Source organism: Triturus cristatus, chromosome 1_2 (genome assembly GCF_964204655.1).
Source record: "Triturus cristatus chromosome 1_2, aTriCri1.1, whole genome shotgun sequence".
In the NCBI taxonomy this organism is placed as follows: domain Eukaryota; kingdom Metazoa; phylum Chordata; class Amphibia; order Caudata; family Salamandridae; genus Triturus; species Triturus cristatus.
The window spans coordinates 973,072,431-973,089,988 of NC_140580.1; the positions used below are offsets into that span (position 1 = coordinate 973,072,431).

At 48.7% G+C, this 17,558-nt stretch overlaps 1 protein-coding gene across 2 annotated transcripts in view; it reads left to right on the forward strand.

Annotated features, from left to right (window-relative positions):
* PNPLA7 (patatin like domain 7, lysophospholipase) overlaps window positions 1–17,558 on the forward strand; it is a 1,876,659-nt gene that overhangs the window by 51,520 nt on the left and 1,807,581 nt on the right. For both annotated transcript variants that reach the window (XM_085610534.1, XM_085610541.1), the window contains exon 2: window positions 15,832–15,866. In XM_085610534.1, the coding sequence (XP_085466660.1) occupies window positions 15,834–15,866 (33 nt within the window). In that variant the 5' untranslated portion in view covers window positions 15,832–15,833. The remainder of the gene's footprint in view (window positions 1–15,831; window positions 15,867–17,558) is intronic.

Consider the following 17,558-nt stretch of genomic DNA (forward strand, 5'->3'; position numbering starts at 1 on the left):
ACCTCCAAAGCCCTAGCATATCCCAGCCCAGCCAGGATAGCCAACATACAAGCTCTGATCGCAAAATTTCAAACCCAACACTCTCTTCCAGCAAGTGTTCATGCAACTCATAGGCATGATGGTGTCCTGCATCTTCATTGTGCCTTATGCAAGACTACAAATGCGTCCCTTGCAAGAGTGTCTAGCACGTCAGTGGAATCAGGCTCACGGACAACTAACAGATCTAGTGTTGGTGGACAGCTGCTCACATCGCTCTCTAAAATGGTGGAACACAATAAACCTGTCCAAAGGGCGGCCGTTCCTCGAGCCTCTTCCACAAATAGTGCTAACAACGGACGCATCACTCACGGGATGGGGAGCCCATCTCCTAGGACACACCACTCAGGGCAAATGGACCACTCAACAGAAAGTGCTCCATATCAATTACCTGGAACTACTGGCAATATTCCTAGCACTAAAATCATTCCAAATACATCTCCAGAACAAAACTGTCCTCATCCGTACGGACAACATGACAGCCATGTATTATATACAAAAACAAGGAGGCACACATTCTCTCCAGCTGTCCCAGCTCGCACAGAACATTTGGAGATGGGCCGTTCCCCAGAACAAATACCTACTTGCAGAACACCTTCCAGGAGTTCACAATCAGATTGCCGACCTGTTAAGTCGACAGACTCAACAGATCCATGAATGGGATTTACATCCAAGTCCTACTCCCCTTTTCCCAACAATGGGGCCAACCAGACATAGATCTGTTCGCCACACACGAAAACGCAAAATGCCCAACCTTCGGCGCCAGGTTTCCCCACCCACAGTCGAAGGGCAATGCGATATGGATGAACGGGTCAGGCAGATTTGCGTACGCTTTTCCGCCTCTCCCACTCATTCCATTCGTGGTACGCAAGCTCCGGCAACAGTCTCTCAAACTGATCCTAGTAGCTCCCACATGGGCACGCCAGCCCTGGTTCACAACACTGCTGGAACTCTCTCTAGTTGCACACCAAAATCTGCGCCTCTCCCCGTCCTTATTAACCCAGAACAATGGAGAAATCGGACACCCAGATCCAGGTCAACTGAATCTAGCGATCTGGCTCCTGAAGTCCTAGAGTTCGGTTACTCAACCTACCACCATACTGCATGAATATTGTAAAAGAGTCCAGATGACCTACCACTAGAGCCTGCTACGCTGCAAAATGGAAAAGATTTGCCATTTACTGCACTAACAATGATATACGCCCACTGGATGCATCCATCCAGAACATCATTTGCTACTTACTACACTTGCAAAGATGTAATTTAGCGTACTCCTCCATACGTCTCCACCTAGCAGCATTAGCAGCCTACTTACAAAATCGACAACACGTGTTACTATTTAGAGTACCTGCGATTAAAGCCTTCATGGAAGGCCTTAAGAAGATTATTCCGCCCAGATTACCACCCTCTCCAGTGTGGAATCTAAACATTGTTCTTACAAGGCTCATGGGACCCCCATTTGAACCTATGCATAAATGCGAATTGCAGTTCCTCACATGGAAAGTGGCTTTCCTTATTGCTATTACATCCCTTAGAAGGGTAGTGAAATCCAGGCTTTAACCATACAAGAACCATTCCTACAATTACACCGCAGCAAAGTGGTTCTTGGAATAAATCCAAAATTCCTGCCAAAAGTCATATCTCCGTTCCATCTTAACCAATCAGTTGAGCTACCAGTGTTCTTCCCAAATCCGGACTCGGTAGCTGAAAGAGCTCTTCATACCTTAGACGTTAAAAGAGCCCTACATTGACAGAACCAAATCCTTCCGCAAAACCAAACAATTATTTGTTGCTTTCTCTCCACCACATAAAGGCAACCCCATTTCCAAATCCGGGATAGCCAGGTGGATAGTTAAATGTATCCAAATATGCTACCACAAGGCTAAACGCACACTATCAGTTCCCCCAAGAGCGCATTCCACACGCAAAATGGGGGCTTCCATGGCATTCTTAGGAAACATTCCCTTAGAAGACATTTGTAAGGCAGCCACATGGTCTACAACACATACCTTCACTAAACACTACTGTGTTGACATGCAAGCAAAACAACAAGCTTCTGTAGGTCAGGCTGTCCTTAAAACCTTATTCCAAACTGCTGCAACCGATACAGGTGACCACCGCTAGGGGAGACACTGCTATATAGTCTATGTGTGATCTGCAGCTCATATGCCTCGAACGGAATATGCTACTTACCAGTATGCATCTGTTCTTGGCATGTAGAGCTGCAGAGCCACACACGCCCACCCACCTCCCCGGGACCTGTATCTGTTCCAGCATTGTCTTACTTAGACATTACACATGGACATCTCGCTCTTTTTACAAACTCCATCATTTCGAAAAACAATCTGAGTGGATGCCCATGCGCACTGTAGTCCAAGGGAGGAGTGACCTAGCTCGTGACCAAAGACTTCTTCCGAAGACAACAACAACCTGCAAGCATCCGAGCCCAACACCAGACGGCGATCTACTATCCTAAGTGTGTGGCTCTGCAGCTCTACATGCCAAGAACAGATGCATACTGGTAAGTAGCATATTCCTACTCAACTAAAAGAGCAAGTGGCCCGCATACAGACCCACACAAATGAGCTACATAAAAGGGCAGAGGTTGCTGAAAACAGGTCGAGACGTAACAACCTCCGCTTCATGGGGTTCCTGGAGGGCAAGACTTGAGTGCCTACCGTTGGTGTGAAAAACGAAACGCTCATGCACCCTCACAGTACATAAGAGGTATGAATGTTGTTGGCGCCGGGGCAGCAAGACTGCAATACAATCTGGCCAATCACCATTCAGCTATAGGTGCAAGCTGAAGGGTGAATGCCCTTATTGTGTTATTCACTTCTGCCTGTCAACAGATGTCGCACTCGCACGGCAGTGCATGCGTTTCCTCTTCTGTTTGTAGCCAGGCCCAGGGCATTTTGCTACCATATGTCCCCATTTGCCCTGAAAGCAGCTGTGTGTCGAGATTGAAGAACATTGGAGGCTGGAGCAAGTCGAACGGGCAGGAGGGCTCTTCTCCGTCTGGAACTGCATGTAAGTGTTTAATTTGTTTGTACGCTTTTGCTAACGTACTGATGTTTTCAGGTTTAGTAATGGCAACTGCAAATTTTCAGTACTTTCCGCTTTGCTACTACGGTACCTTGTCTTTGCTTCTGCCCGTACTTAGTATGCAAGTCACTGAGATCGGCACGCTTTTAATGTTGATTTGATTAGAGGCAGAAATATTGAGTATCAGCCGGGCCATGAAACAGTAATAAACTTATGACCCTAACGGAACTGATCAATATGAGCTGGAGGGATCGCCTCTCCCAGACTTGCTAAAAGTAGAAACCAGCATTGGCATAGCCAATAGGTCTCGCCTTTGGGACCTTATAAGTATTTAGCCATGCAACAGTTGATGATGCTGCACCAAGGATATTGTGCTGCATAACTAAATACTTCTAAGGTCCCAAAGGTGAGACCTATTGGCTATGCCAATGCTTGTTTTGGTGGGGGTGGGGGGGGATAAGAAAGCTCAGTGGGTGTTTTTTTGTTTTCAACTAGAGGGGTTGTATTAACGGTAGAGATAGGAGAAGTGGGGGTGCCTGTAACCGCTGTGCGTGTATTTTCTTTGCGTTGGACCTTGATTTGTTGTAGTTGCTTTTTAATATTCTGGCAATAACGACAGAGCCGTACACGTACAAGCCTTCCTCCTCCTTCGGAAGCTTCGCTCGACTCTGGCCTCTGCGCTCGTTTTAAAGATGCGTTCGATAGCCGCCTTGTAGTTGCTAAGTCCTTGTAGCAAGGAGTGCCGGGCCGGCATCTGGTGTGTGTTTGATGTATGCTCCGAGCCCCCACGAAGATGCTTGGTGCCAGCGCATCTCGAGGCAGGTGGCAGGGGGGCTTTTACTTGAGTCGAGCGCTATGAGCTCACCGTGCTGTGCTCAAATACCCCGTCAGAGAAGCATTCTTGATTGCATTAGCCAACTGCATGTGTGCCAAAGAGCTCGGCAGCAGTGTGTGGCAGACAGAAGGCTTATCAAGACGTGAGTGATGAATGTAGCGCAGCAGAGTTCAGCTCTGAATCCCACAGTGACACCCTACAACCACCTGATAGTAGCTTTTATCCTGTGCTGCTGGAAGAAGTGGGACCTGTTTAAAACGGACGCCCATGCGCATCCCTTCCAGGGTTTTACTCCCTCCTGGGTTCTAATCTGGGGCCCGCCTGTGTTAGGAGATGGTGTTGAGAGCAGGGCATTGCTCACACCAGCTGCACCTCACAGCCGCACCACCGCCAGGCTGCTGCCAACACCCTGTGCGAATGTAAAGCCCCTGGTGGGAGTCAGACAAGCAGGAAGTGGGATAAGGGAGTGGGTGGCAAATGGTGAGCACTTTCGCGGCCGCTTTGATGTTCTCAGTGGCTGCGCGGCTCACTGAGAACATCAAAGCGGCCGCGAAAGTGATCAGGCAGGCTGACAAATGGTGCGCGCGCCCGGTGCACATGCACTGTAGTTTGAGGCCTGAAAAGCCCCTAGTTTGCCCTTCCAAATCCCGCTTACTAAAACTCTCGCCAGAGCACCGCTAAAGCGATGGCTCAGGCGAGACCTAAAAACGGAAGCGGGATTTTATTTCAGGCCTCAGCAGTTTCCATTAGCGCGCCTTCTGGACGGGCCGTGAGTATCCCGCGGGCCTTCACCTCCGTGCATCGGGATTGAAATTCCACCGGGAGGATGGATTTTTGTTCTAACATTAGCCAGCTCGGTTTTTGTTGTTGTTTTTCTCTTTGTTTGGTTGCAATCTGCATCATTAGAAGGCAGGGCATCCTCCCCAGCCTTGGCGATGGGGCTGCCTGGGGTACAATTCCGAGACTTTTCTGAATGACTGCTAATAGTATTTGGTAGAAAGATTTTTACTTCATGTTGCTGCATTGCAAAGGGCAGGCTCAGAAGACTGGTTTTCTCATTGTAAACTGCAGTAAAACTACGGTAAATGGATGAATAACAGTTCCCGATACACACCAAATGGCAAAGCAATTTGGATTTTTTAAGTAGCAGCTGAGGCTAAGACAGCAGCGCAGATTCTGAACAAGCAGCGTCGTCTAAACCCGCTTTGATTACAGAATGCAACACACTGTTTCGTAACTGCTTGTCCAGGTCTGGGTCCCACCTCCGAGAAGGCAGACGTCTGTCATAAGCTGCTCTTGGCAATCCCTGTCTCTCCATCACAGTTCGCAGCGAACCCCCCACCCAAGAAGGCAGACGTCTGTCGTAAGCTACTCTTAGCAGTCCCTGCCTCTCCATCACAGTTCACAGAGAACCCCCTCCCCCATCTGTGAAATGGTTTATTAGAAAAACAAACAAGTATAAACACTGTGAGGTCATAAGCATTGCGTTTTGTGTCACTTAATAGTTTGCATGGTTGATGCATCAGTAATGGATGCAGCGTTTACTATGATTGGTGAATTACAGTTTTTAGGCTTTGTATTGTCACCATAACTTCACTTGAACTGGGTTTTTATGTGAATTTCTGAGTTTAAAAAAAACCTATGTTGAGGTTTTATAACCAACCATAACTTCACTTCACTTTAAATGTAGCTCAGTGAATCAGAGTATTTTTGAGAGTTTAGTACAGCCAACTTCTGAAAGTGTTCCCTTCCCAATGTGCACAGCCTTTGGCCAGCCGGGCCCTGTGCCTAACCCACAATTAAGCCTGGGCGGAGTTTGCTTCTGACACTTCTTTATTATAACTTTTCAGCATGCTGCAGACTTCTGTATAGCACAGCTTAAAGACATAGGCAAAGTCAATGAAAGTGATTGAAATCTCTACAGATAGTGCACTTAAACTTCAATCCAAGGAAAAGTCTCTGAGTCTGACAAATTTTTGGCTGCATGTACTAACAGATTACCCTGAATTATCGTACAAGGCACTTAAGGCTTTACTTCCTTTCCCCACCACATATTTATGTGAGAAGGCTTTCTCAAATCTTATGTACCTTAAAAATAAGTGCAGAAATCGCTTGCAAAATGTTAGTCGCCGAGATGCAGCACCATCCTTCCCATTAAAATGTTTTGATTTTTGCATATTTTTCAATATAAAATAATAAAAGCTTTAGTAATGCACGTATTTGTTTGGTGTGTACATGTTTGTGTATTTTTTGCGAATTACTGTTTTAATTTTTTGAAATTGAAATTGTACAAATTGCTTGGGGGTCCCCGGCTTCCAATAGTGATTCAGTGGGGGTCCTCAGGAGTCAAAATCTTGGGAACCACTGCTCTAGCCTTCCAGGGTCACCCCATACTGAACTTCGCAGATTACACGCGGGTGATCCAGACCCAGAGACGCTATTTCACCGAGGTGAAACAAAAACTGCGATCCCTGAATCTCCAATACAGGTTGGTCTTCCCAGCGCGCCTCCGAGTGGTGTTCCAGAACAAAACCCACTTTTTTTAATCCTCCGAGATGGCCTGGACTTGGCTGAGCGAGGAGTGGCCTCTTAAGATGAATGCCTCGGCTCCACCCCCGAAAGGCCCAAGTTGGGAACGCCCGTAAGGGAGTGCCCAAGCCGCACGGAAGACCCACACAGTCTCGCAGAAGGCTTGGGGTCCACCGAGCCAGATCAGGCTCACCTGCTGATTACGAATTGCGCCCTAGAGACTGAACACTCTTGAGCAACTCTCGCTCCCCGCGGCGATCCAGTTGCACCAGCTGCATTGATCCTCGAAGTGCCTCACCTGCGAACCTCCACATTGACTCTGCTGAATCCGACCTCTCTCGCATTCCGGCGCTCCTGGAACGATGGGTCTAACAGCGCCATGCCTTCAACGCATCCTTACCAAATGCACCAAGGCATGTTTCCTGCTACAATCTATAGATCTCTCCGCCGAGACAATGAATGTCTTTATGTAAGGAGGGGTCCTCCACGCAATCCAACCCGAATGTTTTAGTTTGGTCAATTAACCTTACTTTATTGCGACCGATGCTTCTGTTCTCGAAGTTTAGGGTGGGGGTAGGAGGTAGGGAAGGGGAGTGGGACCGTTGTCCTGAGTTGTTGTTGTTGTTCCATCACGTTCGTCATACCAGCCTTCTTATCCTGCACTACGATAGTCCCACATACCACTTGCGAAGTACCGTCACAGTTGCTGTCTTGCAATCAGAACAGACCCCAGTCAATCCCTCAGTCAACCTGAGTTCTGTAGGCCTCTGAACCCATTTGCAACCACCATTTTGATATCCATTGGCCAGCAGCCAAACCCCTGTGACGTGCACCTAGGGACCACGGTGGAAGGGCCTTTTTGCTGCTATAAGTGTGGCTACAATTCCTACCCTTCACTGCCAACACCACCCCCTGCCCCATCAAAAGTCCCTTTAAAAATTCTACACTTGAATGTGCGCTCTCTGGTCAAACACTATATGGAGATCTATGATCTTATTGAGGATGAATCTCCCGATGTGTTTTTTATTACTGAAACTTGGCTTACTGATGCCACAGTGGCCGAACCAGGCCTTGCACTCCCCGCGGGGTTCAGTATTCAGACTCTTAACAGAGGGACTAGAGGCGGGGGATTAGCTTTTATTTGTAAATCCCACCTCCACTGCACATTTGTTAAGGAAGACGTCGTAAGGTGCGAATGTGCCCGTTTTGTCATCTCCTTTAGCGCACACTCCTCTTTCTCTGGCCTGTTAGTTTACCGCCCCCCCCTGGATCCAGCTCGGAATTCAAAATAGCCATTATTGAGGCTGTGCACTCCCTTGCACTGAGAGCCGTGAATTTTAGCCTCATTGGCGATCTAAACATCCACTTTGATCGTCCTTCCGATCCGGAAATTGGCAGCCTGCTTGCGGATTTCGCTGCTTGTCAACTTAGACAGCTGGTAGTGGGATCCACCCACACTGCTGGGCATTTACTGGACCCAGTTTTTTCCAACATCCCCTCTCATACAGTCAAGACCCCTAGCCCAGTGTACTGGTCCGATCACCACCTTATTTCCATCGCCCTCCCCTTTTTTGAGGGAGTGACCAGAGCTGACCTCAGGGCCACCTTCAGACGCTGCTGGCATAAACTCAAGCTGGAGGACCTTCTTGCCTGTTTGGTTTCTTGTCCCCCTATCCTTGACACTAACCCGGAGCAATTGTACAAAGCAATCTGTGAGTGGATACTTCAGGCATTATACACTCTTATTCCGGCCAAATGGTCCAAAGGCCGCTGCTCTAGCTCCAATCCTTGGTACAACGATTCTCTAGCCGCCCTGTGCACCACATGTAAACCGCTAGAAGGGGCCTGGAGAAAGGACTATGACCTCACAGATAAGAAGCGGTATCAGGACGCGATTAAACCCTACCATAAAGCCATACATTTGGCTCGAGCAGCCTACCTCGCCAACGAGATTAAATCTAGCAAAAACCCTATGAAAAGCATTTTTAACATACTTAATGATTTTAAAAGGAGGAAGGATCCCCTTACCTCGACGATTACGTCTGGACAACAATGCGAGGATCTGGCCACCTTCTTTGTCCAGAAGGTAGAAGCTATATATAAATCCTTCCCTATTTGCACCACAGACCTGGTGACCCCTTCAGCACCCAAGCCTATCGCCATTTTGGCAGTAATACCCTCCATCTCCCAGGACGAGCTTCTCACATTGAGCACTAAGGTCAAATCGGGCTCCCCTCAGGACCCCATGAGGCCGGCCCAATTTAGAGACTCGTCTACCTATACTTCTTACGCCCTTATGGCAGACGATTAACTGCTCTTTCAGCATGGCAGTGGTCCCTTCGGCATGGAAGCAGGCAAATGTGCTCCCCCTTCTGAATAAAACCTCACTAGACCCCACCAAGCCGGAAAATTTTCGACCTATTTCTCTTAAGCCTTGGGTTGCAAAAATCGGACTTTCTGAACAACATCAGGATCCTAGACCACTCCCAGAATGGTTTCCGCCCCGGTCATTTTGGATGAAGGTCAGACGGCGGCGCTGATATTGCTTGACCTGAGCGCCGCGTTTGACACGGTCTCCCATCGGATCCTCCTTGTCCCGTTTAGAGGAAGCAGGGGTAGTCGGCATGGCACTGGAATGGTTCCGGTCCTTTTTGTCCGACCTATCTTCTCAGGTCTCTGCCCCTCCCTTCCTCTCTTACGTCCATTCCATCAAGCAGGGGGTCCCCCAGGGCTCGGCGTTAAGCCCGGTTATATTTATTCTCTTTGTCCAACCCCTGGCAGAAGTCGCGCGGGACCATGGTCTCCTATCCTGATGACACCCAGCTGGTGGTGGCTCTTTCTGATGACCAGTCTCGGGATGCCGCTCAGTTCCGGAATGGTTTAGAGGCGGTCGCATGCTGGATGACCACGTACTGCCTCCAGCTTCACGCTAATAAGTCTGAAGTGTTGTTGGTGGGGAAGGACAAGGGGCTCTGGAGTACGCAGTGGTCCCCAGTATCCTTGGGCTGTGCCCCAACTCCTAAGTCGGCGGTGAAGAATCTAGGGATCTGGCTTAACTCCACGCTTGGATTTCAAGATCATACTAAAAAGATCGCGGCACCTGCTTTGGACTCCTACGGGGTCTGAGGCCTATATTAGGATTTTTTGATCCATCCACATGTCAGCTGATAGTCGAGGCGACTATTTTGTCGAGACTTGATTATGCCAACTCCTTACTATGAGGTGCCAATAAAGTTTCCCAGATAGTCCAGGCTTCCCATCTCCAAGAGGATCGAATTTAAGACATTGTGCTTAGCCTTTAAAATTTTAAACCTCTCCACCCCTAAGATCCTATCCAATTTACTGGTCCCCTATGTCCCCACCCGCCAGCTATGCACTGCTGAGCAAATCCTGGCTACCGTTCCCCGAGTGAAACGCACCAGGGCAGGGGGCAGGTCCTTCTGCTATCTGGCCGCTAAGTTATGGAACTCCCTCCCTGTGCAGATTCGTCACTTAGACTGCCTGTCATCCTTTCGCAAAACAATCAAAACCCACCTGTTTCCTACAGTTTAGCCCTGACTCTCTTCAGACTCTATCAGCGCCGGGACGCCCCTTCGCTGGGGCAGCTGCACGCTATACAAGAGGATATAACATAAAATGACATACATGAACAATAACAGAATCCCCCTCCGCATATTATCTTGGAAAGTCAATGGGCTCCTCGACAGGGTTAAACAAACCGCAGTCTTGCACTACGCCCAGCGCCAGACATCTGACATACGCCTACTTCAAGAGACCCATCTCATGGCTAACAACTGCCCCTTTTCAGCGAGATATAGCTATGATAGAGTGTGGCACTCAGGGTTTGCCCAGGCATCGCGAGGGGTGGCAATCCTTCTGCGGCGTAATCTCCCCTTCGTGCTTATGCAGGCTACTAACGACCCTCAGGGAGGTTTTGTGGCCCTGACTGGAATGTTAGGAGGGACCACTCTCAACCTAGTCTCCATATACTCACCTCCATCAATGCTCGCACTGACCTTGAAACATACCGCCGACCTCATTGCGTCCCTACCCCTGGGTGTGACAATAGCTGGGGGAGATTTCAACGCGGTTATGAATCCAGACCATGCAACTGCCAGCAAGCTTTCCGCTTCAAGAGCCATGCACGCTAAACACTTGGCGAACGGGGCGGATTCCCTGGGCTTCTGTGATGCTTGGAGGATTTGTTTTTTTTAACAACACTTTTATTAATCAAGAAGGCAAGGACTGCAGGCCCCTGTAGAACCAGGGGATCTGCCACATAGTAAATAGCAACAGCTCTTGATATTTTTACATAACCAGGAACATTGGAGAGATATTCATACATCTGTCAAGAAAACCCCCTCCCTTCCCAACACCCACCCCCGCGACCGCACCACCGCCAGAGTCCACCAGCACTATCGCTATACAATTAGTACTCAGCGCCACACCTGACACTCAAATAGGCCCCAAGTCTCCATCTGTAGGGACCGGTTCAAGGAAAATGCCCCTATAGTCAGCCCACCGCTTCCAGATCTTGAAGTGTTTCCTAGGACACCCACGCGCCTTAAAGATCGGCAACTCCAGGCCCATATTGAAATCTAAACCTTGTTTCCAAACATTAAGAGAGGGAGCCGCCGGGGCCTTCCATGCCCGGGCGAGATCCCGCTTGGCTGTCGTTAGGCCCAGCAGCAGCAAGTGACGCTTATAGATATTACCCCCAACATCGGCCATAATATGGAGCAACACCAATTTGGGGTCTACTGGAAGATCCCAGCCCAACACCTCCGATAGGCACCCTAACACTCCCCCCGCCCCCCCCAAAAAACCAGCGCACTGCAGGGCAGTGCCAGACCGTGTGCACCAAAGACCCCACCTCTCGCCCACATCACATCTAAGGCAGTCCGGGGAGGCTATAAGACCCGCCCGCCACAGCCGCTGCCGTGTGTAATATGTCGTGTGTAGATACCGAAATTGGGCGAGACGCAGTCGGATCGCTATACTAGCCTCACGGGGGAGGCCAGGGCCTCCCTCCAATCCGTCTCGTCCAACGGCCCCACATCCGTCTCCCACCGCTCACGCAGACCTTGTAGGGACGGAGCACTATGAATCGCCATAGACTGATAGACTTTAGAGACTTTCTTTTCTTGGAGATCCCCCATAAACACCTTAGCCTCAAGGGGACTGAATTCGGGGATGGATTGCATACCCTCCAGTCTAGGGGCGAGGGCGTGGCGCAGCTGGAGGTATTTAAAGAACTGCGTCTGTGGCATTTGATACTCATGCTGTAGGTCCCCAAAGGATTTTATCACACAGCCATTAACCACCGATCCCAACGTGGAGATACCAATCCTGTCCCAGCCCCTAAATCCAGAGAGGGTCGCCAACTGAGGGAGCAGCCCGTTCTGCCACAACGGGGTCTCTCGGGTAAGCCTACCCCACCAGCCAATATGACATAAAGCCCGACGCCAAACCCGAAACACCACCTGAGTGACCGGTGGCAGTGCCTCTCGCAATGCAGTCGCGTAAAGTAGGGTATGTACCGTATGTGGGTCCATAAGACGCCTCTCCACCGCATACGCCGGGTCCCCCCTATCGCCATACCACCATTCGTTTAGGACCAATAAATGGGAGGCGTAATAATAGGATAAGAGATCAGAGGTAGCCAGTCCCCCATCATATACTGGCAGAAAGCAAACCCGCAGCGATACCCTGGCCAGGCCCCCTTCCCACAGAAATTGGCTCAGCACCGCATTAACCTTCCGAAACCAACTGGGAGGAATCTCATATGGGTGGTTTTGGAGCTGGTAAAGAAGTTGAGGCAGTGCCACCATCTTCAGCCAGGCGTGGCAAAGTGAGCAAGGGACTCACGTCTGAGCATACCCTGCCAACTTATGGCAAACAAAGCGGTACAAATGCCAGAAACCGGTCCTAGGAAGCTTGTCTCCGGTCCAGGGAAGGCATGGCTTGGCAGTTCGGGCTGGACTGTTCCCATGAGGCACAGGGTCAGTCTGATTTGCATATGGCCATGTCTGAACTGGGGTGGCAGAGTGGGCTAAAGAACGGTGATGGATCAAACCCAGATCTGTTGACTGGGTGTGAGTGTTTGATTGGTTCTGATGCTCCGTCCATCACCACCCCCTTTTGTACCGCTTTGTTCGCCATAAGTTGGCAGGGTATGCTCAGACGTGAGTCCCTTGCACACTTTGCCACTGGTTTCAAGCAAGCCTGGCTGAAGACGGCTGAAGTGCCAGAAACCGGTCCTAGGAAGCTTGTTTCCGGTCCAGGGAAGGCATGGCTTGGCAGTTCGGACTGGACTGTTCCTATGAGGCACAGGGTCAGACTGATTTGCATATGGCCATGTCTGAACTGGGGTGGCAGAGTGGGCTAAAGAACGGTGATGGATCAAACCCAGATCTGTTGACTGGGTGCGAGTGTTTTTGATTGGTTCTGATGCTCCGTCCATCACCACCCCCTTTTGTACCACCATCTTAAAGATGGCAGAGCGGCCACAGATGGTGAGAGGCATACGCACCCAGAGCTTAACATCTCAACATACTTTCTCCCATACCGGCACCACGTTGCGCTCCAAGGCGATCGTCGGCACATCGGTCAGGAAGACCCCCAGATATTGCAGCCCCCCGGCCGCAAGACGTAATGACTCCGTCCACTCACCCTGTATGTCCCGACCGATGCTTGGAGGATTTGGCATCCCCAGAGTACATAATTTACTCACACATCAGCTGCATATTGCCCTCATGTACGAATAGATACCATATTTATTCCCCCTGTCGACTGCCAAAAGATCAGAGATATCACTATGCTTCCCAGGGGCATTTCGGATCACTCACCCATACTCTTGAGCATTGGAGAACCTCCTAACCTGACCCACCAGACTTGGAGGATGAACGCGTGGTTCCTCCAAGATACAGAGTTTAAAAAAGCAATTGGGGCAGAGTTTCAACAGTAGTTCCTCACCAATGGTGGCTCTGTTCCATCACCAGGTACCCTATGGGTAGCGGGCAAAGCCACCATCCGAATCTTCGCCAAGGGCCAACTTAAACTCAAGCGGCTGACCCAGACCAATCAGATTACTCTGCGAGAGACCCAAGCGATCCTCCTCGAGAAACGCCCACCTGAAGACCGAGATGAGACCCAGACAAGGCAACTCGCACACACCGGAGACTAAATCAGGCAATTCTCTTTGGACGCCGCCAAACTACTATGGAGATCCTCTATAGCTAGGGTGTATGGCTGGGGAGACCTAAATGGGAAGACCCTCCATAGATTAGCTACATATCCCATGGCCAACCGCATAATTCAATAGATTAAAGACCTTAAAGGCTTTGTCCTTCGCTCCCCCCCCCCCTCCCCCCAGCAATGGCCCAGACGTCTGCCCCCTATTTTCGCAAGCTGCACTCCGTGCAATGGCCGGAAGTCTCCCTCCCAGAGCTGCTCAAATCGGATCACCTCCATATCCCCCGCCTCAGTGCGGCTGAAATCACCACTATTGACCTCCCCATCACCCGTGAGGAGATCAATGACGCCATAACACACTCTGCATCGGGTAGAACCCCAGGCCCTGACTGTCTCCCACAGGAGTACTACGCAACATATTGGGGGATACTCGTCCCACACCTCTCTGACCTATTTGATGAGGCCCTCGAAAAGGGCTAATTTCCCCCAGAGACAGATGTTGTCACCATTGTTGTTATCCCCAAAACGCAACCGCTTTCCTCAAGTTGTGCTGACTACCGCTCAGTCTCTCTCATAAACACAGAGGTTAAAATATTTGCCGCAGTCCTAGCCCATCGGTTGAGGCCCTACCTTACCTAATTGATCCACCCTGGTCAATGTGGGTTCATGCCGTCACGAGGGACCAGAAACTGCCTCCGGCGTCTCCACCTGGCCCTGGCAAACCGCCAAATGCTAACCTCCTATTTGCACTACTCCTAATTGACTTTGAGAAGGCCTTCGACTCTGTGGACTGGCGGTTCTTGGATTATGTGCTGGCCGAGATGGGTCTAGGTTTACATTTTCATTACCTGGTTAAGGTCCTCTACTCCCGAGCGCGAGTGCTCGTCAATTTGGCTCTGTCTGAGGCGGTTCCCATTAGAAGAGGAACGAGGCAGGGATGCCCCCTCCCACCCCTCCTTTTCGCCTTATCGATGGAGCCCCTGGCGTCCTTCATTCGGTCTGACGACCAAATTCATGGTTGAAAATGGCCAGGCTCGGAAGAAGACAAAATCATTTTGTACATGGATGACGTCTTGCTCTTCCTTGCAGAACCAGCCCAATCTGGTCCCCACTGTCTCCGGGCACTACACTCCTTCGGACGGGTATCCGGTCTGCGACTGAACCCAAGCAAATCGGATCTGGTCCCTTTACACTTAACTAGAGACTGCTTCGACTGGCAATCTACAATACCCTCCAGGTGGCAATTGTTTAAATACTTGGGAATCTGGATCACAATGCTCCCCGACCTCGCCTGCTCACTTAACAAAACCCCATTAGTGAAGAGAGCTAGGGAAGACCTCCGCAAATGGCGGACGCTACCACTCAACCCCCTTGGGAGAGTTGCCCTTTTTAAAATGATGGTCCTCCCTAGATCCTTCTATGTAATCCAAAACACCCCCTTTGGTTTCCCACGGGCTTGGTTCAGGGAGCTAGATAGCGTAACCACTAAACTCCTCTGGGGCAGTTGGAGACCTCCTATAGCCTTAGCCCGGTGCCGAATCCCACCCTTTGACGGAGGTATGGGTATGACTAATTTATATTTATACTACCTGGCAACCCGCCTACTCACACTACATGACTTGTTTAATGGGTGCTGGTCTGACCTGGCATACAGACTGGAACTTAGTGAATTGGGCCTATCTAGGATCCAAACGATGAGGTGCGCTGATTCTAGCACGATATTGCTTTTCTGAACGTATGGTCTCTTTAAAATGCATTCCACCCATCTGCATCAGTTACTACCTGTTATTTTATTTATTCATTGCAGAATCTTAGTGTTCTTCTTATCATGGACTATGGGAATACGTGTTCCCAGCACTGCTTTTTGGCTTGGGAAGTGTATTTGTAGCATCTCAGAAACATCCTGTTTTGTTTTTTTTGTACCCATCACGTGGTTAACAGGTAACATAAGGCAGTATAACCCCTTTATGGTGTTACCTTTTCAGCTGGATTTGTGTCCCAGTAGAACATTCACCTATGATCTGATTTCCTTTGCTTCGTATAAGAAATGCTGTCACCATTGTAAATCTTTTCAAGTTGAAGACTGTTGTAGATAATGCTTTGATTGCTCTACTTGACTTTTCTCTTATAATGTTTGCACTCGGAACCTGTTTTTTGTATTTCTTACCTTTTTATCATTTTGTCCTCCACAGATATGGCTGAAGATGAAGGCAGCACCTGCCTGGAGGTACAGACCTATTTTCTTTGCACACGATGATGAATGCAGTGGGTTACGCAGTGACATACATACGTTTGATACCTGTGGTTCATCCCTTATTTTGTTAACTTATTTGGTTAAGGATTTCTCGTCAAACATTTTATTTTTGTTTACAGCAATAAATCTGTTCAGAGCATGCAAAGCCCAGCAGTAAATGTGAAGCAATGGTTTGTAGTGCTACTGAAAATTTCACTGTGTATACACTGCAGCCTGGATTTTGAGACCCTGTTGTTGGAAGGTTTGTGAGGAATTCTTGGTATTGCCCAAGACCCCTACAAAAGTGCTTTCTTGGGAGTGGCACTAACATATAGAAACTTCATAAGTGGAGCTAGTTGGTGCACTGTTTTACCCTTACTCCTCTGTCTATAACTAGGCAGAGGCACAGGCATGGCCACACTACAATACAAATCAGGGTGAGCCTACTTTGCATTGTGCATGCGTTGCATGTACAACCACAGTTGGGGTACTTACAAAGGGGGCCATGTAAGTGTCTCTGAACCTTTCTTTTCTTAATACGTAGGTGCCATGGCAGCGTAAAAAGAGCACCAATGGCCCTCATTGGTTCTGAGCACGTTTGTTATAGGTCCCCTGTATTCCACATGTCAATAGTCTAAATGCTTCAGAATATTTCTTAATCTTGCTATCATCTCGTACATACATGTCTGATTGCCTTTCTTGCGGCCAGAAATGTACTAGCCTGTGGTTTTAAAATCTTGGGTTAGTAGTTAATTGATTGTTTTATCCCTGGTTCATTTATTCGTTTTTTACCAATTACTGCAGTTATTTTATGGCTGTATTCTTTTGCTATGCATAAGTGTTTGCAGAGTTCAGTGTAGAGACCAACGGGATGCTGAACATGACGATACATCTTTTTGTGAAGAAAAAAGTACTTTAGGAAATTCGATTTAAAGTTTAGAGTATGTTTTTTTTCTCCTAAGCCGCCCCCCAGCAGAAGTCCGGCTTAGAAATAGCTTTTCTCACTGCCCCAAAGAGCTGGTCTGCTGCTTATCCTGAACCCTTTGATTCTCCTCCATATTGAGCATTTCCTCCAAAAATTTGAGTTTGTTCTAATACGGTTTTATGTATCCCAATATGGAACTGCCAAGGAACGTTCAGCTAAAGAAACTCTTTTAGAATGCATTTCCTATCTAGGAATTAGCATGGCACATCAGTTGATACTTACCCAGGGTTGTGAAATTTAGTTGTTTGGCAATTATTTCTGCACCAGTACTGAGTTTACTATATTTGAAATCTAGCATAGTTTGCGGTGGAGTGTATTTACTCAAAAAGGGTTTTCCAGCACAATCTGACGGAATGGAAGGAAACCGCTTGTTAGAAATGAGGGTCTGTAGTTGTTAGTGACTTGCACGCTGTCCAAGTAGTGAATTTTATTCAAGTTGGGAGAAGGGGATTACACCGCTAAAATAACCCCTGCTCACCACCTTGGTAGCTTGGCACAAGCTGTCAGGCTTATCCCGGGGGCAATGTGTAAAGCATTTGTTTATAAACGCACAGTAACACAGTGAAAATACTACAAATGGACACCACACTGGTTTAGAAAAATAACCAATCTTTCTCTGAAGTAAAAACAAAAAAAATCCAACATACACAAGCAAAGATATCACTTTTAGAATGTTCAATCAGTCCAGTTCATAAAAAAAC